Below are 25560 nucleotides of genomic sequence, written 5' to 3' on the forward strand. Positions count from 1 at the left end.
TTCCATGCGTGATTATACCCCTGATCCAACGGTAACCATTGTCTCCTACGTGAAGTATGATAAGCCGTGAAGTATGTTAACTTCTCTCTCTCTCTCTCTCTATATATATATATATATATATATATTATATATATATATATATGGGTATAAAAAAAACTTTTACCTAATTTTTTCGAGGCTAGCAAGAAGTTGTTTTAATATAAAAAAAACAAAAAACGAAAAACAAAGTTTAAAAATCAGTTTAAAAAGGTAAAAGCATATATATTCACCAAGATTGGTTTTTTTATATGAAGCTTTTGCATTTGTTTATTTGTAAAAGCTTCAAAAAAAAAGTTTTATAAAAATGATTCTTTTAATAAACAAAAATATTTTTTAATGAGTAACAAGATTATAATAATTCAATGTCATGGGCGTTTGAATTTCAATTCATGACCCATTATTATGTTTATAACTAAACTTATAAATTTTACTCATTTCATATGCTATAAGAATTAAAAATAGAATATGTAACTTGAAATTGGAACCAAACACCAACAATCTATATGTCACAACATAATCCCCTATTTCAGTTTTCATCATCAAATAAATTTCTTTCTTATTTTTCCCCTAACACCATATTATTCTTATATTAAAAAGTTCGTAATACGTTACGTTACAAGCATGTTAAACCGGTTGACAAGATTTTCTTATATACTCTTTCCCTCCAACCAACGACTATAAAACGCCAACGCTTCCTTAGGTTTGTACTCAGGTACCGTGTGACCCGATCCCTACATCAAAATTAACATAAAATTAAATTCAAATAAACACACGACAAGATACCTTAAACAAGATACCTCAAACCAGAACCACGAGAACCACCTAAGCACTTCTAGATAATGTTGACCAGATATTGCGGGAGAGAGAGAAGTAGCGCTTATATAACACACCTTATTATATATCACAGTTAAAGCAATATGTAGATGAGGTCATGGTGTTTAAAAGCAAAATGTACATGTATTTATGCAATTTTAGCAGTTCTTTACTTAAAATCGGTTCTATATTAACTCCCCCCCCCCCCCCCCCGGTGATGCTCGTTGATCATAAAGATATAAACAAAAAATGCTCGGAAACAAGCACTTCAAATGGTTCCGACATTTTTGGAAATTCTTTTCCAAAATAATGTTTTAAAACACAAATTAAAAGCCACTTAAGAGTGCATATCTTAAAGCATCAATCCGATGTATGTATGACAAACCTTAACAGTGAGAAACGTGAGGTTGTTGTCGTATCCTTGTATGAATCTGCAAACACAAGAAACATATCTGCATGAATACCTTTATTTAAATAAAAAAAAAAGTAACCTTTTTTATATTTGATATAAAAAGTAAAAAACATACCCGGAGACTTGACCGTCGACGCGCCATTTCCTCCACTCATCGATAACTTTGTAACCTAATGATCGTGTCCACGCTTCAGTTCCAGTGAAAGGAACACACATATCATGATCCCCGCTGCACGAGCATACAAAAGTTATCATCATAAATTTAATTTCTTAGAAAAATAATAGAATACTTGTGGTCTCATTTATATGAAGATTAAACAAATTCATGAAATTCATTTGTTGTAATGTTTTTACCAGCATTAATTCATGAAAAATGATAGAATACTTGTGGATGTAGAAAAATTACTAAACCACAAAAATCGCTTTCCCGTTTTATTCATTTGTTGTAATGTTTTAACAGGTTGACCCTGACCCGTGTCATTCAAGTTGACTTGAAACACTTTTTGCTACTTTTTTTGTTAAATTCGATTACGAATAAAATATTATTACAATCGTAATTAATTATACTAACAAAGTGATTTAGTATGTTTTGCATGCACCGATAACAGATGTGAACATCTTTTGACCCCAGTTTGACCCGTTTTCTTTTTAACAAGCTGCTTTTTACATGTTTGACCCGTTACAAAATTATTACCTGAATCAAACCTGTTATAAGTAAACGGGTCGAAAATGCCACCTCTATTACAAGTGTTTAATTATTAATGTTTGTGAACTACGATTACATAAGAGATGGATATACCTGAAAATAAGAGCACGGTAACCTCGAGCAGTGAGATTTTTATGGTAAGGGATCATGCTTCCAGCATCATGATAGTATCGTATGTTATTAGTACATAGCTCCCAATCACCCACGACACTAATCTGAAGAGTCATTTTAATTTAATTTTTGCCAAGAAGTTAGTAGGAGGAATTTACCAAATATTAAAAATATATTATGTCTTACCGGGTCCGCATGAATCGCCTTCCGGACTGCTTCATTGTTTAGCCATATGGTTGCTACTTCATCATCCTACAAAGAATCTTCCTTAGATGTTTACATTTATGTTAATATATTTAACCTTTTTAAATTAATATTCTTCACATAAACCATACCTTCTAATCTATATTTATGTTTCTCCAAAAATTTTATTAAAACATTTTCTTTTAGAAAACTTTAAAAATCATTTAATTTTTATGTTAAATTTTGTTATTTCTTGTAAGCAATGGATAAATCATTTCAAAGATAAATAAAAAAACATGTTAATGTTCTTATTATAAATACTTCACATTCAAGAAAAAAATTAATAATTCCTAAATCAATAGATATAACAAACATAAAAAAATGAACTTTTAGGTTGTTCGGTTCGGTTTTTATAAGATGCAAAACCGTAACCGAACCATGAATTTCGGTTTGGTTAAATCGGTTTTCTGCTCACCCCTACTTACTAAAGCTTGAGTGTATTTTCAATGACCTTTAAACTGTTTGACCCGTTATCCATATAACACAATTCAGATTGAGATAACTTTACATAAATGACTTACGGTACATGGGACATTTTCCGCACTGTTGAGAAGCTCGGGCCAAGAAGGAACATAACCAGCCTTAACCGGGGCTCTAAAAGGCCAAGCGCGTCCAAACATTCTGGTTCGAACCGGAAGCGGTCTTTCGGTCTCACCTAATTTCCGGAAGCTAGCTGGAAGGTTCGATGTTCCAAGTCTAATTTTACTTGAACTATCACCATGATAACACGGTTCTAGAATGTCGTAGATGTTTATACCATCGATATCCTGAATTCACAATAACAAATTCAAGATAACCAAGGATGTTATAAAGTTAATGTGAAGTTTAGGAAAAATAATGAACGGTAAGGAAAAAAATTACTTCGTCAACTTTTGAAAGCTTGCTTTCACAATCGTCGTTTGCGGGATTGTAATAGTTCCCTTGACATTCTGTGGTGACTTCCTGCATGTGTTTATGGTCAATCTTTGTTCATAAAGATACACTTTGACTTTTCAAGTCAAACAGACAAAAATCCTCAAAATCTTGTACCACTTTAAGCCCTTTAGGTTTGGGCTTTTTATTATATTTATAATTATTTTTAGTTAAAGATTAAAAAAAATAAAAAAATAAGTGTGTGTATATATATAAATGTAGAGAAAGTATAATGTACTTCAAGGCTTAACCTACATTAACATACATGACAAAAAATATAACATGCGTTATTATCATAGAACGTGCGTGATTATGTGGTCCCATGTGTGTTTATGTGGTCCCATGCGTGATTATGTGGTCCCATGCGTGATTATACCCCTGATCCAACGGTTACCATCGTCTCCTACGTGATGTATGATAAGGCTTTTTGTATGTTAACCTTACTCTATAAATGTATATGTGTATATGTGTATATTTATTATATTTATAATTATTTTTATTGTTTTTTATTTAAAGATAAAATATAAATTTGGAAAATAATAAACAAAAGAATAAATTGGTTAATTGCCAAAATCATCGCCGAGGTTTGCGAATTGCCAAAATCATCCATGCGTTAACGATACATTTTAACTGAGTTAGTGATTTGGATGGAAATGGCAACAAAAATGAAACGTCGGGGGTCCAGTTACAAAAAAAAATATTATTTTAGATGAAACAGGCAAAAGTGCCCAAACCTTAGGGACGATTTTGGCATTTTACTCAAAATATATACAAAAATCATTGTGGGTGTTGACCTTTTAAGTCAAAGGTCCAACGCATAACAATTTTCTAACCATGTCTCTATAACATTTTATTACAATCATTCTGGGCGTTGACCTTTTAAGTCAAACAGACTGGATTTTAACTTCAAATCTGATACGAAAAGTCGAAAACCATGAACGAATGGATCCCAAATTTGTAAGTAACAATACTAATATGAAATGTTGACCTTTTACCATTGACCTTAAAAGTCAAAGTGTACCTGATAAAGTTCGTCTGAAATGAGGCCCATCCCATGTGCAAACGGAACAAGAGCGTTGCCATCAAACACGTCATCTGTAACTCCGTTTCCTACTATGTATCCCTATAATTTTATTAATGAAACTTAGGCAAATAGCGTTTGAAGTTGTAATAATCATATAATCGTTATTGTGGTTCTTTTAATGAGGATGTACCTTAAAGTTAAGAGTAGGTTTATCACCAGCATCGAGTCCTGAAACACACAAACAAGGGTATTATAGTAAATTTCTCAAGCTTGTGTTACTTCGGGTTTAATAAGAGATATTTATTTACCTTTCACCACTTCATAAGACAATGTAGGGACGTAAACTCCAGCGTACGACTCACCAGCAATGAAAAATGGATTTGAAAGGTATTCCGGATATATCTTAAACCACTAAAATCAAAAAAAAAACAAAAAAAAAAAACAAAATGTAAGTATGTTTATTGATTTAGAGTTTTTGAACAAATTAGAGATTGTATGCAGGGGCGATGCTTTGAAGGGGCCGGGAGGGGCGCCCGACCCCCCGAACTTTTCGGCAAGTAGTGTTATATATGTAGTTTTCGTATAGAAATTTTTGGGTCATATACGTTTTCGACCCCCCCCCCCCCCCGCGCGTAAAAAATTTCAAGCTTCGCCACTGATTGTATGCATAAGGTCACATTTCGGCATTTTAATATGTTTTCTTTGTATATTCCTGTTTTTCAAGAATACCTCAAGGAGAAATTTGTGCGAGTCTGAAGCCGTTTTTGTATCCCTAGTGATATAGTCGGTTTTATTCGCAGAATATGACATCCCAACACCAGCCGGAGAGTCCAAATATATCACGTTCGAAACCTAAACAAATTTTAATAAAAAACGGCAACCAAGATTATAATTCTTGCTAATGATCCAATTTACGTAATTAGTAGCATATCATACTGGTTTTAACAACTCAAGAACAAAGAACAAATATAAACCTTGGTCCATGTATATGGATTGAGGTGAAGCTTCGGCATGCCTCCGTTTTTTTCAAAATTAAAAGGACCTGCAAAACAACATTTGACATGTTCTTAGACCCAATATATATAACCCCCTAAGTGGTGATATTTTTTTATTTATATAGATTTTGTAATTGATTAGGGTCAAATAATCAAATTTGGATAACAGGCTGGTTAACTAACTGGATTATTGAGATAAATGTAAAATTATCTACCTAATCCATTTTAGTCAAGTGATTATCTTATATTATCCTATTCTGATTCTTGAAATATCAAATTATCAATAGTCATTTTCAAAAGGCACATCCAAATACCTCTAAATTCAACAAGTTGTTACGACTTGAATCAAGTTGACCAAAGTCAACTTTGTACATCTATTTGCTGCAAAGCTATGCAGTTAATGACGGTGATATATCGGTTATTGGTCTCCATGTAAAATATCGGTCAGAATATCAGTACCGATATTATCGGCGATATTGACCTCACCGATTTTCCCGATATCAGTACCTTTCTTCTTAGTTCTACCGTTCATGTTTCTTCTTATTGCTGCTATTAGTGTTTTAAGTCTTAATTGTTAGTGTTTTAAGTCTTAATCAGTTCCTACTTGCTACAATTATTAGTGTTTTGCAAGTTGCAAAATGTTAACTTGTTAATGGTAGGAGAGTATACTGGTTTGTTAGTGTTAAATTGCAAAATATAAAATTCTGCGTGATATTAAATAACCGATAACCTATATCTCAAATATCGGTCCTTGACCGGTATCCGATTTTTTTACCGCGTTAACTGCATAGCTGCAAAGTCCTATATCAATTCAAGATTACAAGCAAGCACCCTTTCTTATTTACCTACTTGAGAGAATTCATAAAAATAAAAAAAAAATAAAAAACAGGTGATGCAAATAAAACAGTAAAGAAAAGTAAAGTATACCATGTTCATAAACAAACCCATCAAAACTAGAACAACCAGGGCCACCATTGAGCCAAAGGACCACAGGATCTTCAGAAGGGTTTCTTTCAGACAACACATAATAATAATACAATTTCTTGCCATGATTCTCATCTATTGTCACATACCTGCAAACCCATTAAAGATCACACAAAATTAAAACAAACCCATCAATAAAAATCAAATCTTTTCACTAAAACATCATCAAGAAAGTCAAGATCAAGAGTACCCAGCATAGTGTTTGGAAGGAAGAGTTCCATTAAACCCAGGAATTTGAGAAATTGCAGCATTTTCAGGGGCGGAGTGTGCCAAGAAAATGGTCAAAGATATACAAATTGAAAGAATAATTATGTTCATGTTTGGGAACAATGAGTTTGGGGGTTTCAAGGAGAGAAATGGGTGAAAAGATTCTTGATTCTGTGTGGATTTGTTGTGGGAGTGTGTGCTGAATGAATATATATACACATATAGATCAGATGGGAGTATAGAACAGACTGATGTTTGTCTCTTGTTTGGAGTTTGCTTATAAGGCAAGTGAAACATAAAAGAGGACAAGTGGAGGAATGGGTTCCAACAAAGCAATCAACAATGAAGACTTTTTTATTTACTCAAAGTCTCAAAGATAGGCACTTATTTTAGGGCCCAAATTCACAAATGGGTCCCACTTGTGGCTGCGACAACGACGCGGTGGTGCTGGCCGCGCCATAGTGGAAATGGTGGGGTGGTGACGAGGAGTCGAGGAATAGGTGGTGGTGATAAATAATGACGATGGGGTGGTGCTGACCCACTAAGTGGCTAGTTTTGATACATATGATTTGAGTAGACAAAATTGACTCGCATTGTTTGATTTGACCTAAATTGACTCATATATATAAAAAAAATAATAATACCTTGAACGAACAAACAAACAAATGTAGTCAGTAAAATTTTACTCATAGCAAAGCTATTAGTAGGATCGAGAAAGGGTGCGATGAGGGCAAACATGTTTCTATCCAAGGAGATAAAAAGATACTTCCACTAAGTAGGGGTGTTCAAAAAACTCGTGGCTCGCAGCTCGCTCGAAAAAAGCTCGAAGAAAGCTCGGCTCGAAATTGGCTCAATTGTAAACGAGCCAGCTCGGCTCGGCTCGATTTGTAAACGAGCCGAGCTCGAGCTTGGCCTGGCTCGGCTCGTGAGCTAGCTCGATAAGGTTTACATCCTTTAATTTTTGTCCCACATCGCTTAGAAAACAAAAAGTAAGGGAGTATCTCCCCTATAAAAGTAGGTAAAGACAATGGTGAAAGTGAATTAACTATTTATACTTGCATATTTAGCTATATGGTTAAATTAAATGGCAATTATGGCCCTTAGGCTATGAAGAAATTCATTTTTAAGGGCTTTTTAAGTAATAAATTTTGCGGTTCTTTGTTAGTTCGAGCTAGATCGAGCCGAGCCGAGCTAGCTCGAATTCTAATCGAGCCGAGTCAGCTCGAATCGAGTTCGAGCTGAGCTCGAGCTAGGTCTAGCTCGGTTCGACTCGGCTCGTTTACAGCCCTACCACTAAGACACCCGATGCTAAAAATGTAATCCAAATAATAGTAGTAACAGAAAGTAGCGAGAAGCTATAGTTTTAATAGATAAAAGAGCACATAAGCAAGTAAAAAAGTAGCAAGAACCCTCTTGAAAGTATCTATACGTCAAAACAACGATAAGGTTAAGGCAAACAAAAATGTAGGAAAAATTAAGGTCGCAAGACAAAGCTAAGATAGCCTATACACTCCTCTCTAAGACTATAATACATTTTGAATGTGTAATTGATAATTTTCTTTTATGCTACGAAAGTGGTTGAAAGTAGTAACGTTTTTGACCTCATGATACCTGAATCGTTACAAAATTATTGATTTGGTCTCTAAATTGATTAATCAACTAAAGCCGGTCAATTACAAATATGGGTTCAAGCCAACACAACACCAAATCAACCCATGTATAAAAAAAAATAATATCTTACACTATATGTGAATTCAAAAGAATAATTATTACATGTATCTTGATCCCTTTTCATACATAGACATGTACTAATTGCTAAAAGTGCCTCTTTCTTGCCGTTGCTTAGAAAGTTTAAAATTTGTGATTTTTGTCATTCAGTTATAGTTATAGAATTTGAGAATATTAATAGGATGTCTTTGATCTGAATAAGCTTAAAGACACGACACATCCATTACTTGTACCATGTTGCAAACGAACTGTACACGCATATGTTGTTACGGTTATTATACGTTTTACTTAAAAAGTATATAAAAAAAATGATTGTTAGTGGGGGCTGTATTTTAGCATCCTTAAGGTATGATGGACCTAGCTGTAGACATCCTTAAGAACCACACGCAAGCACTTATCAACTTTAAAGACAAAAGATCAACCACCAAATATGTAAATGTCGTATTTACCCTTATTTACCTCTTATATGGTGGTTGTATCATTTGTAGTTTTGTACCTTGAAGTTATATTAATAACATTTATATTCTATTTTGAAATTGTATAAATAACTTCTATGTTAACTATGGCTGTAGTATTTATTTTACAATAATATATAAGTGTGTGTTCTATATAGCATTGTTTTCAAAACATAAAGAAATTACTGTTTTGTTTGTTTAATCATATTTTAAGATTTTTTGTTACAAAAGTAGTATACTTGGTGGGTTTTTATTCTTAGCTCATAGCTTACTAAGCCTAATATCTAATTGAGTTTTTATTCAAAATTCAAGACTAAACAATTAGGCTTTTATGACACATTCTATGGCAGTTTTGTAGGTTGGTTTTTGGAATTTTAGATCGTAATATATAAGTATTAAGTGCGCATCTTTCTTGCCGTTACTCTAGAAGTTTAAATTTATGTTTTTTTGTCATTCGGTTATAATCATAGAAAATTAGAATATTAAAATTATATCATTGCCCTTAAAATAGAAAATCAGAATATTAAAATTGTATCCTTGCCCTTCAATAAAGCTTAAAGACACCGGATCCATTACTTGTACTATGTTTAACAAACTCCCCATATATCGATATAGTTATTCACACGTTTTACCTAAAAATATATTAAAACTATAATTTTTTAAACAGCAAAAAATCTAACGTGTAAACTCACCCTACCGCCATGAGATCGTACCCCCTGATACGCAAGAACAGGATGGAATCCGTAAACTCTTGCCCCCCCCGGGTCATGTTCGAACCCGGGATTAAAGTCCCGATTCGTCCCTTCACCCAGATGTCAATCGAAAATAGCCTAAGCAAGAATCAAACCTACGTCTCCACTAAAGAGGGCAGGCTAAATAACCGCTAAACCAAATTATCAAGACTACATTAAAACTATTGATTGTGAGTAGTGAGGCCCACCTTTTTGTTCTTTAGTATCATTAGAAAAACATGAACCCAGTGGCGGATCTAGAAACGAAACTAAGCCGTAACGTTTTATAAATAAGCCGTAATGAAATCGAAAAAACGTCAAATTTTTCCAAAATTTACACTAATTTTTTCAATTTTTTCCGCGCCAAGCCGTAGCGGAGGTTGCCCCCCGGTAAGCCTTATGTCCGCCACTGCATGAACCCAAATGTAAACATCCTTAAGAAGCACAATCAACCGTTCGTCCTTAAAAAAGGACACAATGCTCACCTAATTTGTACTGAAGCCTCATCGTGGATCTTGTATTAACCCGTATTTAACCCGATACTAGTTGTATCATTAGTATTTTGAAATTATATTGATATTTTGTGACAGAAGTAATATACTTGGTGGATATTTTATTCTTAGCTCATAGCTTACTAACCCTAACATCTATTTGAGTTTTTATTCGAATTCAATCCTAAACAATTGGGCATTTATGGCACATTCTACTCTATATGGTAGTTTTTGTATGCTGACTTTTGGAATTTTAGCTAGTAATATATAAGATGCGTGCACTCTAACAAAATATTTGCTTGAGTATCCAAGTCCCTCATTACACCTTGTGTTAACGTACATGTATATGTGCTACACCTATAAGATTGACCATCTAAAGTCTATACACTTGTACTTTGTAACAAACTAGTTTTATGCCCGTCCGCGTTACGGAACGCTAGGCCGAATATTTCTCAACCAATTAAAAAACACTACCATAGTTTTGCTAGAAAAAAAAAACTAAAACGATAGCAATACTGTAATTTGAGCTGGAGCAAAACTGAATTTATCAGGACCAATGAGCGAGTGTTAGGCAGTCGGCAGACACACACAGATAATAATTACATCAAGTCAACCAATTAAAAAAACACTTACATTGCAAAAAAAAAAAAAAAAAAAAAAAAAAAACCAATAGCAAGACTGTAAATTTGAACTGGGGGCAAAAATGTAATTTCGTACCGGTAGTAAAATCATAAAGTAATTTTTAACATGAGTCATATTCGTAATTTTAAAGTAGGGGTAAAATCGTATTTTACTCAAGCAAATAGTGAAGTGTCAGACAACAACAGCATGACATTATTACGTAGCATGGAGAATGTACTGTATATAAATAAATGGATAGAGTATATTAGACCATCTAAAGTATAAACACTTGAATGTTGTGACAAATAAATTGGAAAGAGTATGTTAGCAAAGATGCGTGTCCTATAAAACATGTACATATATAGAATTTTAGCCTAAACACGAATGCTTTTATTCATCATCTATGAACATACTATGTGTAACATTTCCACACGTGTATGTAATATAAACATTAAACAAAAATACACCCATGTCAATGTGAATTGAACAATATTCTTTACATGTGTGTGACCAAAGATATGTGTGTACATAGAATATTAGCAGAATCAATAAATAACTAGATCGGATATGGTAATTGCTTTGGGGAAAAATGAAGAATTAAATAATTTACACTAATAATTATATTTCTATAATTAAAGTGTAACCTTGATTAATGGTAATAGTTAAGTTTAATGATTTTCATTTAAACCCCCTCTATTTTAATCAACTTATTTTTTCTTTTCTGTTTTTAACTGTTTATAATTCTAAGGGTAAATTACTTTTTGAGTCCCTGTGTTTTAGTAGTTTTAACTAGTTGAGTTCAAAAACAAAAAGTTTAACGACCTGACTCCCTATAAACATTTTCTTTAACCATTTGAGTCATTTTGAGTCCAAATTTTAACATTTTGAGTCCAATTTTTTGGACTCAAATCGTTATAAAATGAACAAAATTGGACTCAAAACGTTATAAATAAATGACTAGGGACTCAGTACGTTAAACTTTTTGATTTTGGACTCAAGTGCTTAAAACCACTAAAACACAGAGACTCAAAAAGTAATTTACTCTAATTCTAATTCTAAACTTTAATAAAATTATAATATTGCCCTGACACTTTAAGTTTCATTTACAATTCTTATTTCTAAACTTTAATAAAGTTAACATAGATGCTCTAAACTTCAATAAAGGTTTTTTTTTATTAATTTACACTAGAACACCTGAGTTTAATAAAGTTCCAACTTTTTGAGTTTTTAAAAAATTTCCTGCTGCGACTTTATGATTTTTTTAATGGCATTGTCTTCTTTTTTATATATAAACTTTCGAGTAATATTAAAGCCCTCGTCGCAACGCCTTCTCCCAACTTGATTTATGTCAACATTTCATTTTTCATAAACATAAAGATTTGAACACCCTCCCACAATGTGCGAGTTTGTGTTAACATTTCGACGTTACTTTTTTTCACGATTTAACGCCCCAACTGCAACACACAGCTTGCTCGTCGATGGAAGGTCTGACCGAAGATTGATCGTAAGATGTAAGATCAGTTTTTTAAGTTACAATTGATATATGAATTCAAATCTAATATTATTTCAAACATCATTATTGTTACTAGATTATTAATTGTACCCAATATAACTTCTTTAGTTTACTGTTTCTTTTGTAACGTGGATTTTGTTATTGTTTTAACTTAGTTATTATTTTATAATAACGTTTATGTAACATTTCACAACACACGTACATTATTTAACGTTTCTACGTCTAACTTTTTTTGGTTCAACGGTCCCGCTCTGTAGTTCCTAAAAACTATATTAACTATAAAACACTTTGAGGAGTTGCTAATGGTCTCTTTTACCAAAGGACATCAAATATCCACAAGTGTGACTACGTATAATAGCATAAAACCTTTGTTTTCATTCTAAAACCTTGCAAAAACCAACTTTTTCTCTCTCTTTATATATGTTTAATAAAGGAATATTGGATTTTAATAATTCTAAGTTTCACCTGTTGGCCGATAATAATCTCAACTTTAAAAATTCTCTTTAATAATCACAACTTGTAAAAGCTTGGCCGCCATTGATTCTTTTCTAACATAGGTGCACTTAAATCAATTAAGGAGTCTCTAGGTGTAATTGAATCTATTGAGGAGACCAAATTCTTATATGTTTGAAAAGGATCAATGGCGGCCAAACTTTTACAAGTTGGGATTATTGGAAAGAATTTTTAAAGTTGGGATTATTATCGGTCAACAAGTGAAACTTAGGATTATTAAAATCCAATAACCCTTTAATAAACGTTCCTTTTAAGATAAAGTTATAACCTACTAAACCAAGATGATTAATCTTTTTGCTTAACAACTTCAGCTAATAAAATATATACGACTTTATTTAATTAGCTCAGCTATAAGTTTTATTTGACAAAAAGACATATGCAATAGTTTAATAACATTCTATAGACTATACACCTTAAATACCAAATTTATTTTGTGAGAGGGAATCTACTCTTCCATGTTTAGTATTTTTTTTAACGAATGTACAACTAGTTTTATGCTCCGATTGCTTTGCGGCTCGCTAAACCGAATATTTCTGGTTTGATACATGTACGCTTGTGTTTCGCTTACTTGTAATACGATCTCAATAAAAATTACACTGAGACGAAAATAAAACAATGTTAGTAAAAGAAAAAAAATTATTAAAGCTTATAAACTATCGAGTATTAAAGTTCAGGAGCAATAGCGCGTAAATCGACTTAAGAAAAAGATATGGAAAAAATTGAGTAAATTCAGGGACATTAAATGTAATATCTTAAAAAAAAAAGAAAAAAAATCGCACTACCCGAGTTTTGAACGTCCATTGATTAGTGATACCACATAATATCCGATATTTAGTTGGCCGTTTTTGTTCACCAATAGCAAACAATCACTATTTTCAGCAGCCATAGTAATTGTATATATTGGATTGGTAATGGTAATTATATATATAGGTAATTTCAATTCACGCTACCATGTTTAGGGTGTAAGGAGTGGTTAAACACTTTGAAATGGCAAACCAAAAAACCGACCAATCAGAGCACGCTATGTCAATCAGTCAAAAGTGTTTAAACTTTGGTGAAGAGTGTTGGCAATGGTTTAGACACTTGGTAAAGTGGTAAACTATTTAAAAAAGAAAAAGAAAAAATATATGATTGGTTGAGATAGGAATGGACCCCACCCACAATACCCTCTCTCTCTCTCCTTCCTCCCTTCCCCGAATCGGCTAACCTTCACCGAATTGGTGAAATTTGGTGACTAAAGTTTTGTTGGTGGTGGTGTTACCGAGTGGCAAACTCACTTTGCCGAGTGAGTTTACCGCCCACTCCTTACACCCTTACCTTCTAGAAAAAAGGTAAAATAATAGTTTTACCACTTATTTAAAAAAATATTTATCAACTTTTCCTCTTCACTGACTTATTCTTTAACCAACTTCAACTTTCATTAATTTATTCAAATCATTTATTTTATTAATTTCGCTATAAACTCATCCAAGTTACAACATAATACTGGACTACAAGATTTTAAGTTATCATGATAGAAGATCAACTTTTTGGGGGTCATTTTTGGACATAGTTTTGTACAAACAACAAGATTTTGTAAATATGGTGATAAAATATGGCTTTATCATGAAAGAATATCAATTTTTTTTTTTTTTTGTGTGTGTGTGTGTGTGGGGGGGGGGGGGGCACTTTTGGAATTTTACAATCACCAGGATTTTATAAACATAGACTGATGAAAAATCATAGCAAACACTCTGATGTTGGATTGCAGATGTAACACTTGTAAACATGTTTTAAAGAAGTTGGTAACTTTGTTATCTACAGTGTTTGCCATATTTGATGGCTTTATCCTCCGTCCCAACCCAACTAGGGGTGTAAACAAGCCCAAAGGCTGGAGAGCTACTCGTTATCGGCTCATTAAAAGCTCCAACGAGCCGAGCTTTAACGAGCCCAAGCCCGAGCTCGAGCCAAAAATAGAGCCCGAGCATGAAATACAAAGCCCATTTAGGCTCACGAGCCCAAACAAAATTTTATTCTTTTTATATATAATATGATAATAATGATGATAACATTGGCGAGCCGAGCTCGGGCCGAACTTTGGCTCGTTTAAGCGATACTGAAGCGAGCTCGAGCCGAGCTTTTAGCTAGTTTGAGGTTGTTCTCAAAATAGCTCGAGTCGAGCTTTGGGTTTTACTCACGAGCCGAGCTCGAGCTCAAATAAGTAGGCTCAAACTGAGCCGAGTTCGAGCTTCATAAAAACACGACGAGCCGAGCTCGAGCCTAGTCGGTATCAGGCTCGGCCCGGCTCGTTTACACCCTAGCTGTAACGCGTGGGTCATTTTTTACTACTTAAAAGTACAATTACCAAAATACCCTCAGAATAAAAATAAAAACCTTTAAACCAGATATTTTACATCAAAAGTTGCATCCTCACTAGAAGAAAATGATATTGAAAGATTGCTGTTGCTTTTCTCTTAAAGAACCATGGGCCTCTACAATTATTTTTTCTTTCCCAATAAGATAAGAGCTTTTTGTTGTTTTATGATGCTGACAATATGCTTTCTAGATTCATCACATTATCTTATCTTCAACTGAAATACCTAAAGTGCATTTTACAACAACTTTTTTTAACGGCTAATTTCTTTAATCCTCTGTCGTCGTCTGTGGGACGTTTACAACAAGTGATTTGTACACACATTTTGCACAATGTACAACTTTAGTTCACAAAAAGACTCGAAACAAAAGCAATGAACATATAGTGATGACTTTTCAACAAGAAATGAGCTTTTACAATCTAATTACAGTTACACTAAAGAATACATAATTAGTAGTATTCATGGGAACAATTATATCTATATTTTTTAACCTATAATTGTGTCAAAACTTAGTTCTTGATGATGTTTTAACCCCTCAACCATGGATGCCAATGGTGTTACCTCGTGGAAGCTCCAACAAATGCGATGATGAATGCTATAAGGACCGTTGTAATTATTATAGGAATCGGGGGTGCCCCGGAAAAACGAACTCTTTGAGCCTGGTCCCTGCATTGGATTTATAAAGTTTCAAAGGTCAAATGGGTCGAAAGTCGCCCAAAGTGTATTTTTAATACATATGAACTAATTCACTTTAGCAAGAAGTTAGATTAATATACTAATAATATTTAAAACACAATATTTTTTTTTTAAATTTGGACAAAAAGTGTTCTGGGTCAACCCAATCAGTAGCAACTAGACTAATATTGTAACCATATTTAAGATACTAAACTTGGTTTTAAAATGTGCGCACGCGAGAGCGCATCATCACAGCTGATGCGTTGCGTTTACGTGATGTGAGAATATTGCTCCGAACCACTTGATTTGGACCATTATGGTTCCTAAACACTTTTATCTTCTTATGGTGCCTAGAAACATTTTAATATGCTTGATTTGGACCAAAAGCACAACTCTTATCTTCTTATTACGTCAGTTGTTTTAGTTTAAGTATGTTTTTATAAGTTTTTTATGTACAAATAACTTTTTAGTTTTTTTTTATAAAGAGTGCATCGCATAAGTGATGGGCACGCATCGCACGTCAGATTTTTGGATCAAACGCATTGTTTTAGTTTACGTATGTTTTTATACGTTGTTATGTATAAATAATTTTTTAGTTTTTTTTTTTTTAATAAAGAGTGCATTGCATAAGTGATGCGCTCGCATTGCACATCAGATTTTTTTTGGATCAAACGCATCGGAGTGCATCACGCAATTTAAAACCAAGATACAAAATTTTTATAGAAGGTTCAAAATTTTGGGCTAAAAATGTTTTGGGTCAACCCGATCCGTCCCAAAAGGTACTTGTTTTGACCATTACGAAACCAGCCCAACCCGCCCATTTTTCCTCTATGGAAACATCATAGTTTTAATATCTTACTTTTGTAAATTTGAAAGTACCCCACAGTAGATGGTATTCTCGGGCAAAGGAAGCTCGGTTTTTTCAGGGTTAATCACACTCAAATAAACTTCTTGACCAAGGTACCATGAATCTAGGTTTTGTGTTCTAAGGTTCCATAAGCCAGCATTATCAAGATAAACCAGAATAGCAGTCCATGCTCCCGGAAAAACCTGTTGAATCACCAACATATTGCGAGTTTAATTTTCGTTAGTAAAACTATTATCAAGTGTGATTACATGAATATACAAAACTACAAAAGTCCAAGTGTGCTAGTTTAAAACTCGAGTCTCAAAAGCATAGTTGTCAATAGCGGCTATAGCGACCGCTATAGCCAAGGGCGGATCTTAGTGGGCTAGTGGCAGGGCCACGGCCCTGGCAAGTTTTTCGGCCGTAGTGCTAATTTTCCGCATTTCGATCGAAATTTTGAAATTTTGTATATATACTATGTTCGGCCCTGGCAAGTTTTTCGGCCGTAGTGCTAATTTTAGTGCCCGTGTCTTTCGGCCCTGGCAGGTTCAACGGGCAAGATCCGCCACTGGCTATAGCGCGCTATGTAGCCATGCGACCAAGTGTCGCTATATGGGTCATAGCGACCAATAGCGTATTTAGCGACAGTTAGGTTTTTTTTTGGATGTAAATAGCAATTAGATATAGCTATAAAATAGCTGGATTTATAGGTTTTTGTTAAATATGCATGTAAAATAGCATATATACAAGGGTATTTTGATGTAATATACATATAAAAATTTGCAAAATTCTTTTTCTAGTGTAATCGCTATTTATAAAATAGCCGTCGCTATTTGTCACTATTCGCTACGTAGCCTATAGGTGCCTTGTCGCTATTTGTCGCTATGCTATTCGCTATCGACAACCATGCTCAAAAGTCAAACCTGGTCCTTCCCAAATGATATTATGCGTGTAATCATAATTAATGCAATAATTATTTAGATAAATATCAAGAATATACGAAAAAGAAGTTCATGAGTCAACTTGACCCGGCTCATTAAGCCCATACTAAAAATGACCTGCTTCGACCCACACATGTTTTGACCCGTTACACAACCCACCCATCTTGCCATTAATAAAAAATTCAAGATAACATAAAATAGATAATCGCCGAGTTTAAACAACTAGATTACCTGAGTAGTACTACGTGCCACCCCGTCCCATTTATTATAAACACTTCTACTATTTTCCGTCCATGTTCCATAATCCATCCTAACATAATCATACGAAGAAATTATTAAGCCCATTAATCTTATAAAATCATAATAAATTAAATACAATAATAAAAAGTTATAAACATACCCGACTACAAAAAACGCATAACCATCCAAATGGTAACTCTGAACAGTAGTATCATTGTTTTGGAGTATAATTTCGATAAATCCTTTGTATGTACCGTTAATGACCGATGTGTCGATTACCAGGGGCCGGTTCATAGGTCTATTCGGGAAATCAAGCTTGTATATTCCCAAAACTTTATATTGTTGAGCAAGCTTCAACGGTGTTGAAGGGGTAAAAAACGAAATGCCGTTAAGCGTAGTACGCGTTTTTCCGTTTATAAGTTCGGGTGGTCGATTTTGGAGCAAATATACATCTGTTACTGTAATTTCACCGTATTTGAAAGATCCTTGTGGATTCGGACGCGCAGCACCAGCGGTAACATTCATTCTAGAAAAATAAACATAAAAGGTTATAAACATAAGAGCGAAATGGTACTTTTGTCCTTGAGGTTTGGCCAGTTTTGCGACTTTTGTCCAAAGGTTTGAAATCTTGCCATTTTCATCTGGCCCGTTAACTCCATCCATTTTTCTCCGTTAAGGCAGGGGTATTTCGTCATTTTTATTAACTTAAAGGGCAATTTGGTCTTTTTCACCTTATGTACAAGCATTTAGCATAATGTACAAGTATTCAAAAAAGAGGAAATACCCTTAAGTTAACAAAAAAGACAAAAATACCCCTGCCTTAACGGAGAAAAATAGATGAAGTTAACAAGCCAGGTGAAAATGGTAGTTTTTCAAACCTTTTGGATCCAAATGCAGAAAAACAAACCTTTGGACGAAAGTAGCAAAACTGGCCGAACCTCAGGGACGAAAATGGCATTTTACTCTAAACATAAATATATAATATAATCAAGAAAATCTTGGAAAGAAACGAAAATGAAAAGGTGTTGTTAAAGGTGTTTTGCTATAATAAAACCTTATGGATCTTGCTTGATTCATTGAGAATGACGGGTCGGATTCGTTAGGAATATCGGGAAGCGGGCCAGAAGCGGGACCTTGAGAATTCGAGTAATGCAAGATGGCAACTCCTGCGGCTTTTGTCGATTTTAAAAACCGCGGAGACGCAACGATGTAATAATCGTTGCTGCCGGTTTGGTCCATGGTCACCAAGAAAGAAAACGATTGGCCAACGTGTATATCCATGTTTGTGTAATTTTGTTGTACGGTGTATGAACCTTCGGTTTCTACAAGAAGCAAATTATGGTTTTGAATTCGGAAGTTTAAAGTTGTAGAGATGCCAACGTTGTGTACGCGAAAACGGTATGTCTTTCCTGTTCCAAATAAAGTAAAACAATAATCACATGAGGGAATATCATAACTTTAAATTCATTTCAAAATCTGCTTATTTTGACTAGGAGTAAAATGCCATTTTCGTCCCTGAGGTTTGGCCACTTTTGCGACTTTCGTCCAAAGGTTTGTTTTTCCGCATCTGGATCCAAAAGGTTTGAAATCTTGCCATTTCCATCCAACTCGTTAACTCCATCCGTTTTTCTCCGTTAAATGAGGGGCATTTCCGTCTTTTTTAGACATTTTTTACAAAAACAAAAAACCCTATTAGAAATAAAGATCCACCTCTATTGACTTTCTCCCCACCCAAACCCTTTATTCATCACAAAAATTATCTAGAAAGACGAAAATACCCTTGACTTAACGTTAAAAAATGGATGGAGTTAACGAGTTGGATGAAAATGGCAAGATTTCAAACCTTTTGGGTCCAGATGCGGAAAAACAAACATTTGGACGAAAATGGCATTTTACTCTAGAAATGGGAAATTGGGTTTATTTACTGACGAACGGGTCAATTCCGATTACATGATATCTAGCAGATCAAATGGGTAAAACCAATGAATAGGTTAAAAGGAAACGGGTCGAACGTGTTGAAAGGCAGAATCACTATTACCTAAAGTCCTAAACACGTAAAGCTGAGTATTGTAACTTCGAGTCGCATTAATCAATTTAACGCTCATCCAGACACCCAAAAGTTTTGAAGTTTAAACTTAAAGAACCTCAATAACATACCTGGTTCAACATTTATCACCTGGTATGTAATACCATCGGGAACAATGGTACTATCATATCGATACGGGCCAAGCCCGTTAAACAATATTCCATCAGGGGATCCAAGATCATCTCCATTTTCAACGTTCTTTCTAAGGTCCTGTTCACAAATTCAAATATTCCTTCGTTATGAACTACACGTATGCAATTTCGGCCCACTTAAATGGATCAATCCAGGTTACGTTTAAACTCCAACAAGTTACAAACAATGAATAAAGTTATGACTTATGCTAACCTTATGACTCTTCACAAACCAGTCCCCAATATTGAGTGTTATATCTCCATCGGGAGTCCCAAACGGTACCGGAATCACATCTCGATTATTGATTATAATTCCTCCATACCCACCTGCAGCTCGTTGGAAGTTTGTCGAAGGGAAATAAAAGAAACTGCCGATTTGATCTTTGACTTGAAACGCATATGTCCAGTTCCATCCAGCTGGAATCGGACAGTTTGTCCCCAATACGCCATCTTGCCATGAATTCTTTCTGTGTTGGATCCCGTTCCTGTAACGAAAATCGGAAAATCCTCTAAGAACTTGTTATGATGAAAATGTACATTTTGAGGTCTAGAAAATGTACCATGTGAGAAGCATAGGCTCGTCAAGATCGTTTTTTACGTTGACGACAACATTCCAGTTTGTTGTTGCTTCCAGAATCGGGCCCGGAAAGTGCCCGTTTATTGCAATCACCTATAGAGGATTCACGGGTATGACCGACCGTATGAGTTACAAATCTTGAAATTGAGTGGTTTATATTTTGAATTTTTGAATGATACCGCTATTTGCCCGCTATGGAGGCACCAAAAATTAATTAGCAACACATGAGTGGTACGTTACGCTATTCGCTATAGCGCTCACTATGAGCACTATTAATAACTATGCAGTAAGGTATGGGTTAACCCGGGTTACTTTTGATTTCAAACTGGTTGAAACTAAGGTCACCCACAGTGCACTTTTAATGCATAATACCTCCAAAATTGCTATATATATAAATTCTACATTATATTAATATTACCGATATCTCACCGAGATAACCTATATCTCAAATATCAGTCCTTGAGCAATATCTGATATATTACCGCATTAATTGCATAGCAAAAGATTGCTATCCTTCAAAAAGTTGCACCAATGCACCCAAATTCTTCTACCTAATACTCATTTAATTCTAGGTAATTCTAAAGCAGCTGTACAAGCCCAATTTAATAAATTAATAATCTTATAAAAAATAAAGTCCCCCCCCCCCCCCTCAAAAAAAAAAAAAAAAAAAAAAACTACTTTCTTGAATCATAGCTCAATTATGCCTAACACCCTCTGTTTCAGGCCATCATTAAATTACATAAATGACAAACGAATCAGTACTTTAATCAAGACAAAGATCAAAGTACTCACAACCCACAAGATCTAATCAAGACAAAGATCAAAACTATAACAGATTGCAACAATAAAAACAGAAAGAAAACCTGTTGTTTAACACCAAGCGGTGAGGCAGTGATGTAGGAGACAGTCCAATCATAATACACAAAAGGGTCTTCTGCAAAAGCAAAATTAACAACACCCACAAAAAGATTCAAGAAAATCCACCATGATCTTGATGGCATTTGCATAAACACTCAGTGAAGGGGTTATGGGGATCTGGGATTTGGATTATTATTGTTGTAGGAAAGTAACATGAAACGAGAGTGTATGTACAGATTGATGAGTGAAAGATGTGAATAGGGTTGCACTTTTTGGGGTCCATTGCTGACAAAAGTTTGAAAAAATGAGGCAAGTTGTGGTTTTTTTATTGTTGAGAAAGTTGGGGAATCTTCTTATTTACAGTTTCCATTCCTGTTTTTCTTGTTGTGTTGAGCTGGATGACAATTCTTTGGCTTAAAAGTTGTCTTATTAAAGTCAAAAAGTTGCCTAATCATCAAGCAAATTCTGTGTTCAAAATGACCAAAAGTTTTAGTCCACAATCATGTCATGCAACTCATTGTTAACCTGTCTGAGAGCTGGTTCTTTTCCGGATCGTCTTGATAAGGGTATACGGGGCATCGCCGCCATCCTTGCGGTGACCCAATTCGGTGAATGGGATCGGTGGGAGGTTATCGCGTGAAGGGAGAGAGGGAGAGGGTGGCCCACAAGCTTTTCAACCAATCAAATTTTTTTTTTTTTCTTTTTGAATAAAAAAGCAAGTCCCCTTAGAGAGGAGTGCCGCCATCAAATTGAGGGTGTGAGTGGAGTTTAAGAGGGGAGTTGACGTGGCGCGTGCTGATTGGCCATGCGTAAGAGAGGGGACTCCCCTAAGAGGGGAGTGCACCTCTCACCCTAAAGAAAAACATGGAGAAAAGACCTAAACTTTAACGTGTGCTACGCAGTGGCGAACCTTGAGATTTTCGATTGGGGTTGAAAACGTATATGCCTAAAAGAACTATAAAACCGGGGGTCGAAAACGTATATACCTAAAAAATTCTACACGAAAACTACATACCGGCCCCTTCTATCCTGCGCCCATGGCGGAAGTCACCGGACCTAAAAATTTCTATAAAACCGACAGGTCGAAAACGTATATACCCAAAATTTCTATACGAAAATTATATACTCTCTACTATTGAGCGGAAAGTTCAGGGGGTCGGCCGCCCCCTCCCGCGTCCCGCCCCTTAAAAGCTTCGCTCATGGTGCTACGGTTGAAATTACAGGGCTCACAAGCAGGCGGCGGAACGGTCTCGATGAGCCGGATCACATGACAAACAACCATAGGTGTTTGGACCCAACTATTAGACCCGATATCCTTGATTTAAGGCTCTAATTTCATCAATCAAGAATTTTCACCAATTTCGTCAATCTTCCGGACTTTAGTTTTTTAACTAATAACGCGTAAATTATTTATTAGCATAATTTACGTCCATATTTATGATTTTATTTTGGCACCCCTGTTAATTTTAGAAAATCCCTATAAAAAGGGTTTCTCATTTATTGTTTTCTTTTTCATTAGAAATTATTCAACTTTCTTTGAGAAACAATCTTATAATTTTAACCCTTTGTGTCATATACGGTAGGAAATGGTTAAATAGATACTCACATCCCATTTGGTAATTATTATTTTATCTTTATATTAAAAAAAAACACTCTCCAAATCTAATAATTTTAACGCTTTGTGTTGTATATGGTAGGAAATGGTTAAATAGATTAGAGTACTCACATCCCATTTGCTAATTATTATTTTATTTTTATATTAAGAAAAAACACTCTCCAAATCTAAGGGTGGGTTAGGCGACGGACTAAGGCCCAAAAATTTTCAAGTGTTGTCGGGGACACGATGGCTCTATCGATCACTCCTCCATCCCATTCTTGAAAGTAGTAATTATATTTATAACTTTAAGGTAAGTTTTATAGTATGTATAGTAGTTTCTTATATTTACCAATTCATGTAGAGATGCCCTTCCAAACGGCAACATTGAAGTTGGGCGCCCTTAGTGCATACAGAGTGACCTTGACATTTTGTGGAAGGGGAAAAAGATCGCCTAAACACTGTGACATTTTGTGAAAGGGGAAAAAGATCGCCTAAACACCGTTGTAGGTGCCAGATACCAACCAAAATTGATCCTTCCTCAGTAGAACTCTCCCGAATCTCATCATGTTTTTCATCGTTCAACGGCTATAAAACAACTAACTTAATAAAACAAGAACAAAAAAACAACCCCTATATATAGCATTTAATGTATTCATATTTTTCACATCATTCTTAATTATCTCTCTCAATATTCTTATAACATTATTTTCTTTCACTAGTTCAATGTATTCAACTCAGGGTAATGTTAAGAAAACGGGTTCAAACCGATACAATAAATAAATAAATAAATAAATAAATAAATAAATAATAAAATTCTTGTGGCCGTGTTAATGGTGAGGGTGTTGGTGGTAATGGAGTTGATGAGGAGGTACTGATCACAACATAGTTGAAGGTGTAAATACAACCAGCATTCAAATTCCTTAATCTTCATATTCTTTTTAACAATTACGAGTTTATATGAATTTATTCCAGATAATGTTGAAATCCTGGATCATACACTTCCTTCAAGTGATGATGAATGAATATAATCATATATTTTGAATACAAGTCTATTTTAATATAGCCAAGTGTGTGATTGATAAATTTTGAATATTTACTACGTTAGGTATATGTGTATTACACGAAGCTAAATAATGTAAAATATATAACTCAAAATTCTTTTGAATTTATTTTTATAAATGAGATTAAGTTTTACACTATAATAAAGAAACAAAGTGATAGCGTATTAAGTAGTGGGGTGTGGGAAGGGGGTTGGGGAGCCTATGTGGCCTCGGCATTGATGGAGAGAACCACCCCCTCCTTGGGTGTTCGGTGAAATCGAAAGGATTCCCCCGTCCTGTCTCTCTTGGATTGATTTTTATGATTTTGAAGCTTGAAAGTAGAGGGGAAAGGAAAGAAGGTGAACACCATCACTTAATAGGAATGAAATGAAGGATGATGACATAAACAATGAGTGAAGGGAGCACACACCTTAGTCTTATATGGGTAGAAAATTTATTTACATTTTAATAGATGGTGAGAATCAATAAATAAAAAGTGGACTGTCAATAATAGTTTTTTCTAGTATGATCTAAAAGCCAAAAGTAATTATAATATAGAATGCTACACGTCAAAAACTGTCATAAAACATTTGATCATATGCATCATCATTATCAATTATTATATAACTAGGATTCCGACCCGCCGCAATGCGGCGGGGATTCTTTAGTTATAACTAAGTCGATCTAGGACTCGCACGTTATGTTAAACCTGTCAAACGGCTAAAAACAGACGATGTAAAAACGTTCACCCACACACGCACGTTGCGTGATGTTAACTCGCAAAATTTAGAACGAAACGTAAAAACGTTAAACCAAAGACGCGCGTTGCGATGTGTTAAGTCATAAAATTTAGAACCAAGCATAAAGCGAAAAATTTGCGGAAAATGAAAACTATAAAGGAACAAAGTTGAAAGTAAAAAAAGTTATGAGGATAGATTGCAAAAGATATAAAGTTTTGTGTTAAAAGTAAAAAAACAAATAGCTTTGGGTTAAAGATAATTTATGAAATACTTTTGGGTGAAAAGTAAAAAAATCATTTTTTTTGTAAAACCCTCAAAGCCAACGTTACAACCATATGCATAACCATTTTTCTTTGAAAAAACCCCAAAGCACACCCCGCGTTGCAGCTAGGCGTAAAACGGTGTCAAATAGTACTAATGTCACACAACCTTCATCGACCACCAACACTGACTCGACCTAGGATATGCGTGTTGCGACGAACCTGTCAAACATGGAAAAATAGAGGTAAAAACGTTGAACCACACATGCACGTTACGTCGTATTAACTCGAAAAAAATAGAACTATACGTAAAACGAAAATTTGCGAAAGATGAAAATTATAAATGACAAAAGTTGTGAAGTTAAATTGCAAATAATGAAAAGTTTTGGGTTAAAGTTAAAAAAACAAATTATGTAGGGTTAAAATTGCAAAAGGTAAAAACCTTTGGGTTAAAAGTAAAAAATCAACTTTTTTTTTGAAAAATACCCAAAGCATAATGTACAACTCATAATGCACAAGTAAGTTGCTAATTTATATATGGAATAATACCATTCAAAAACCAAAATTGTTCAAATATATATATATATATATATATATATATATATATATATATATATATATATATATATATATATATATATATATATATATATATATATATTTTTAACAACTACGTTTTTTCTTCCTTAAATTCTATACTAAATTACACCTTCTAA

The 25560-nt window shown here is 34.4% G+C and overlaps 2 protein-coding genes across 2 annotated transcripts; both read right to left on the reverse strand.

The window, feature by feature from the left end:
- Window positions 1-480: 480 nt before the first annotated feature.
- On the reverse strand, window positions 481-6768 carry LOC110870764 (serine carboxypeptidase 1). Its single transcript, XM_022119921.1, has 14 exons — window positions 6430-6768; window positions 6183-6328; window positions 5235-5302; window positions 4990-5112; window positions 4569-4671; window positions 4451-4488; window positions 4258-4359; window positions 3186-3266; window positions 2846-3091; window positions 2268-2333; window positions 2064-2185; window positions 1380-1493; window positions 1238-1283; window positions 481-770 (listed from the first exon to the last, which is right to left on the reverse strand). Exons 1-14 carry the CDS (start codon window positions 6741-6743, stop codon window positions 687-689), a joined length of 1653 nt encoding a protein of 550 aa, XP_021975613.1. The 5' UTR covers window positions 6744-6768; the 3' UTR covers window positions 481-686.
- An 8429-nt stretch (window positions 6769-15197) lies between these two features.
- On the reverse strand, window positions 15198-21477 carry LOC110870755 (monocopper oxidase-like protein SKU5). The gene is made up of 9 exons (XM_022119912.2): window positions 21213-21477; window positions 20333-20442; window positions 19987-20257; window positions 19713-19851; window positions 18610-18964; window positions 17716-18081; window positions 17547-17625; window positions 16387-16577; window positions 15198-15518 (listed from the first exon to the last, which is right to left on the reverse strand). The coding sequence occupies exons 1-9, from the start codon at window positions 21354-21356 to the stop codon at window positions 15410-15412; spliced, it is 1764 nt and encodes a 587-aa protein (XP_021975604.1). The 5' UTR covers window positions 21357-21477; the 3' UTR covers window positions 15198-15409.
- Window positions 21478-25560: the final 4083 nt, after the last annotated feature.

The sequence above is a fragment of the Helianthus annuus genome, chromosome 1, assembly GCF_002127325.2.
Source record: "Helianthus annuus cultivar XRQ/B chromosome 1, HanXRQr2.0-SUNRISE, whole genome shotgun sequence".
NCBI lineage: Eukaryota > Viridiplantae > Streptophyta > Magnoliopsida > Asterales > Asteraceae > Helianthus > Helianthus annuus.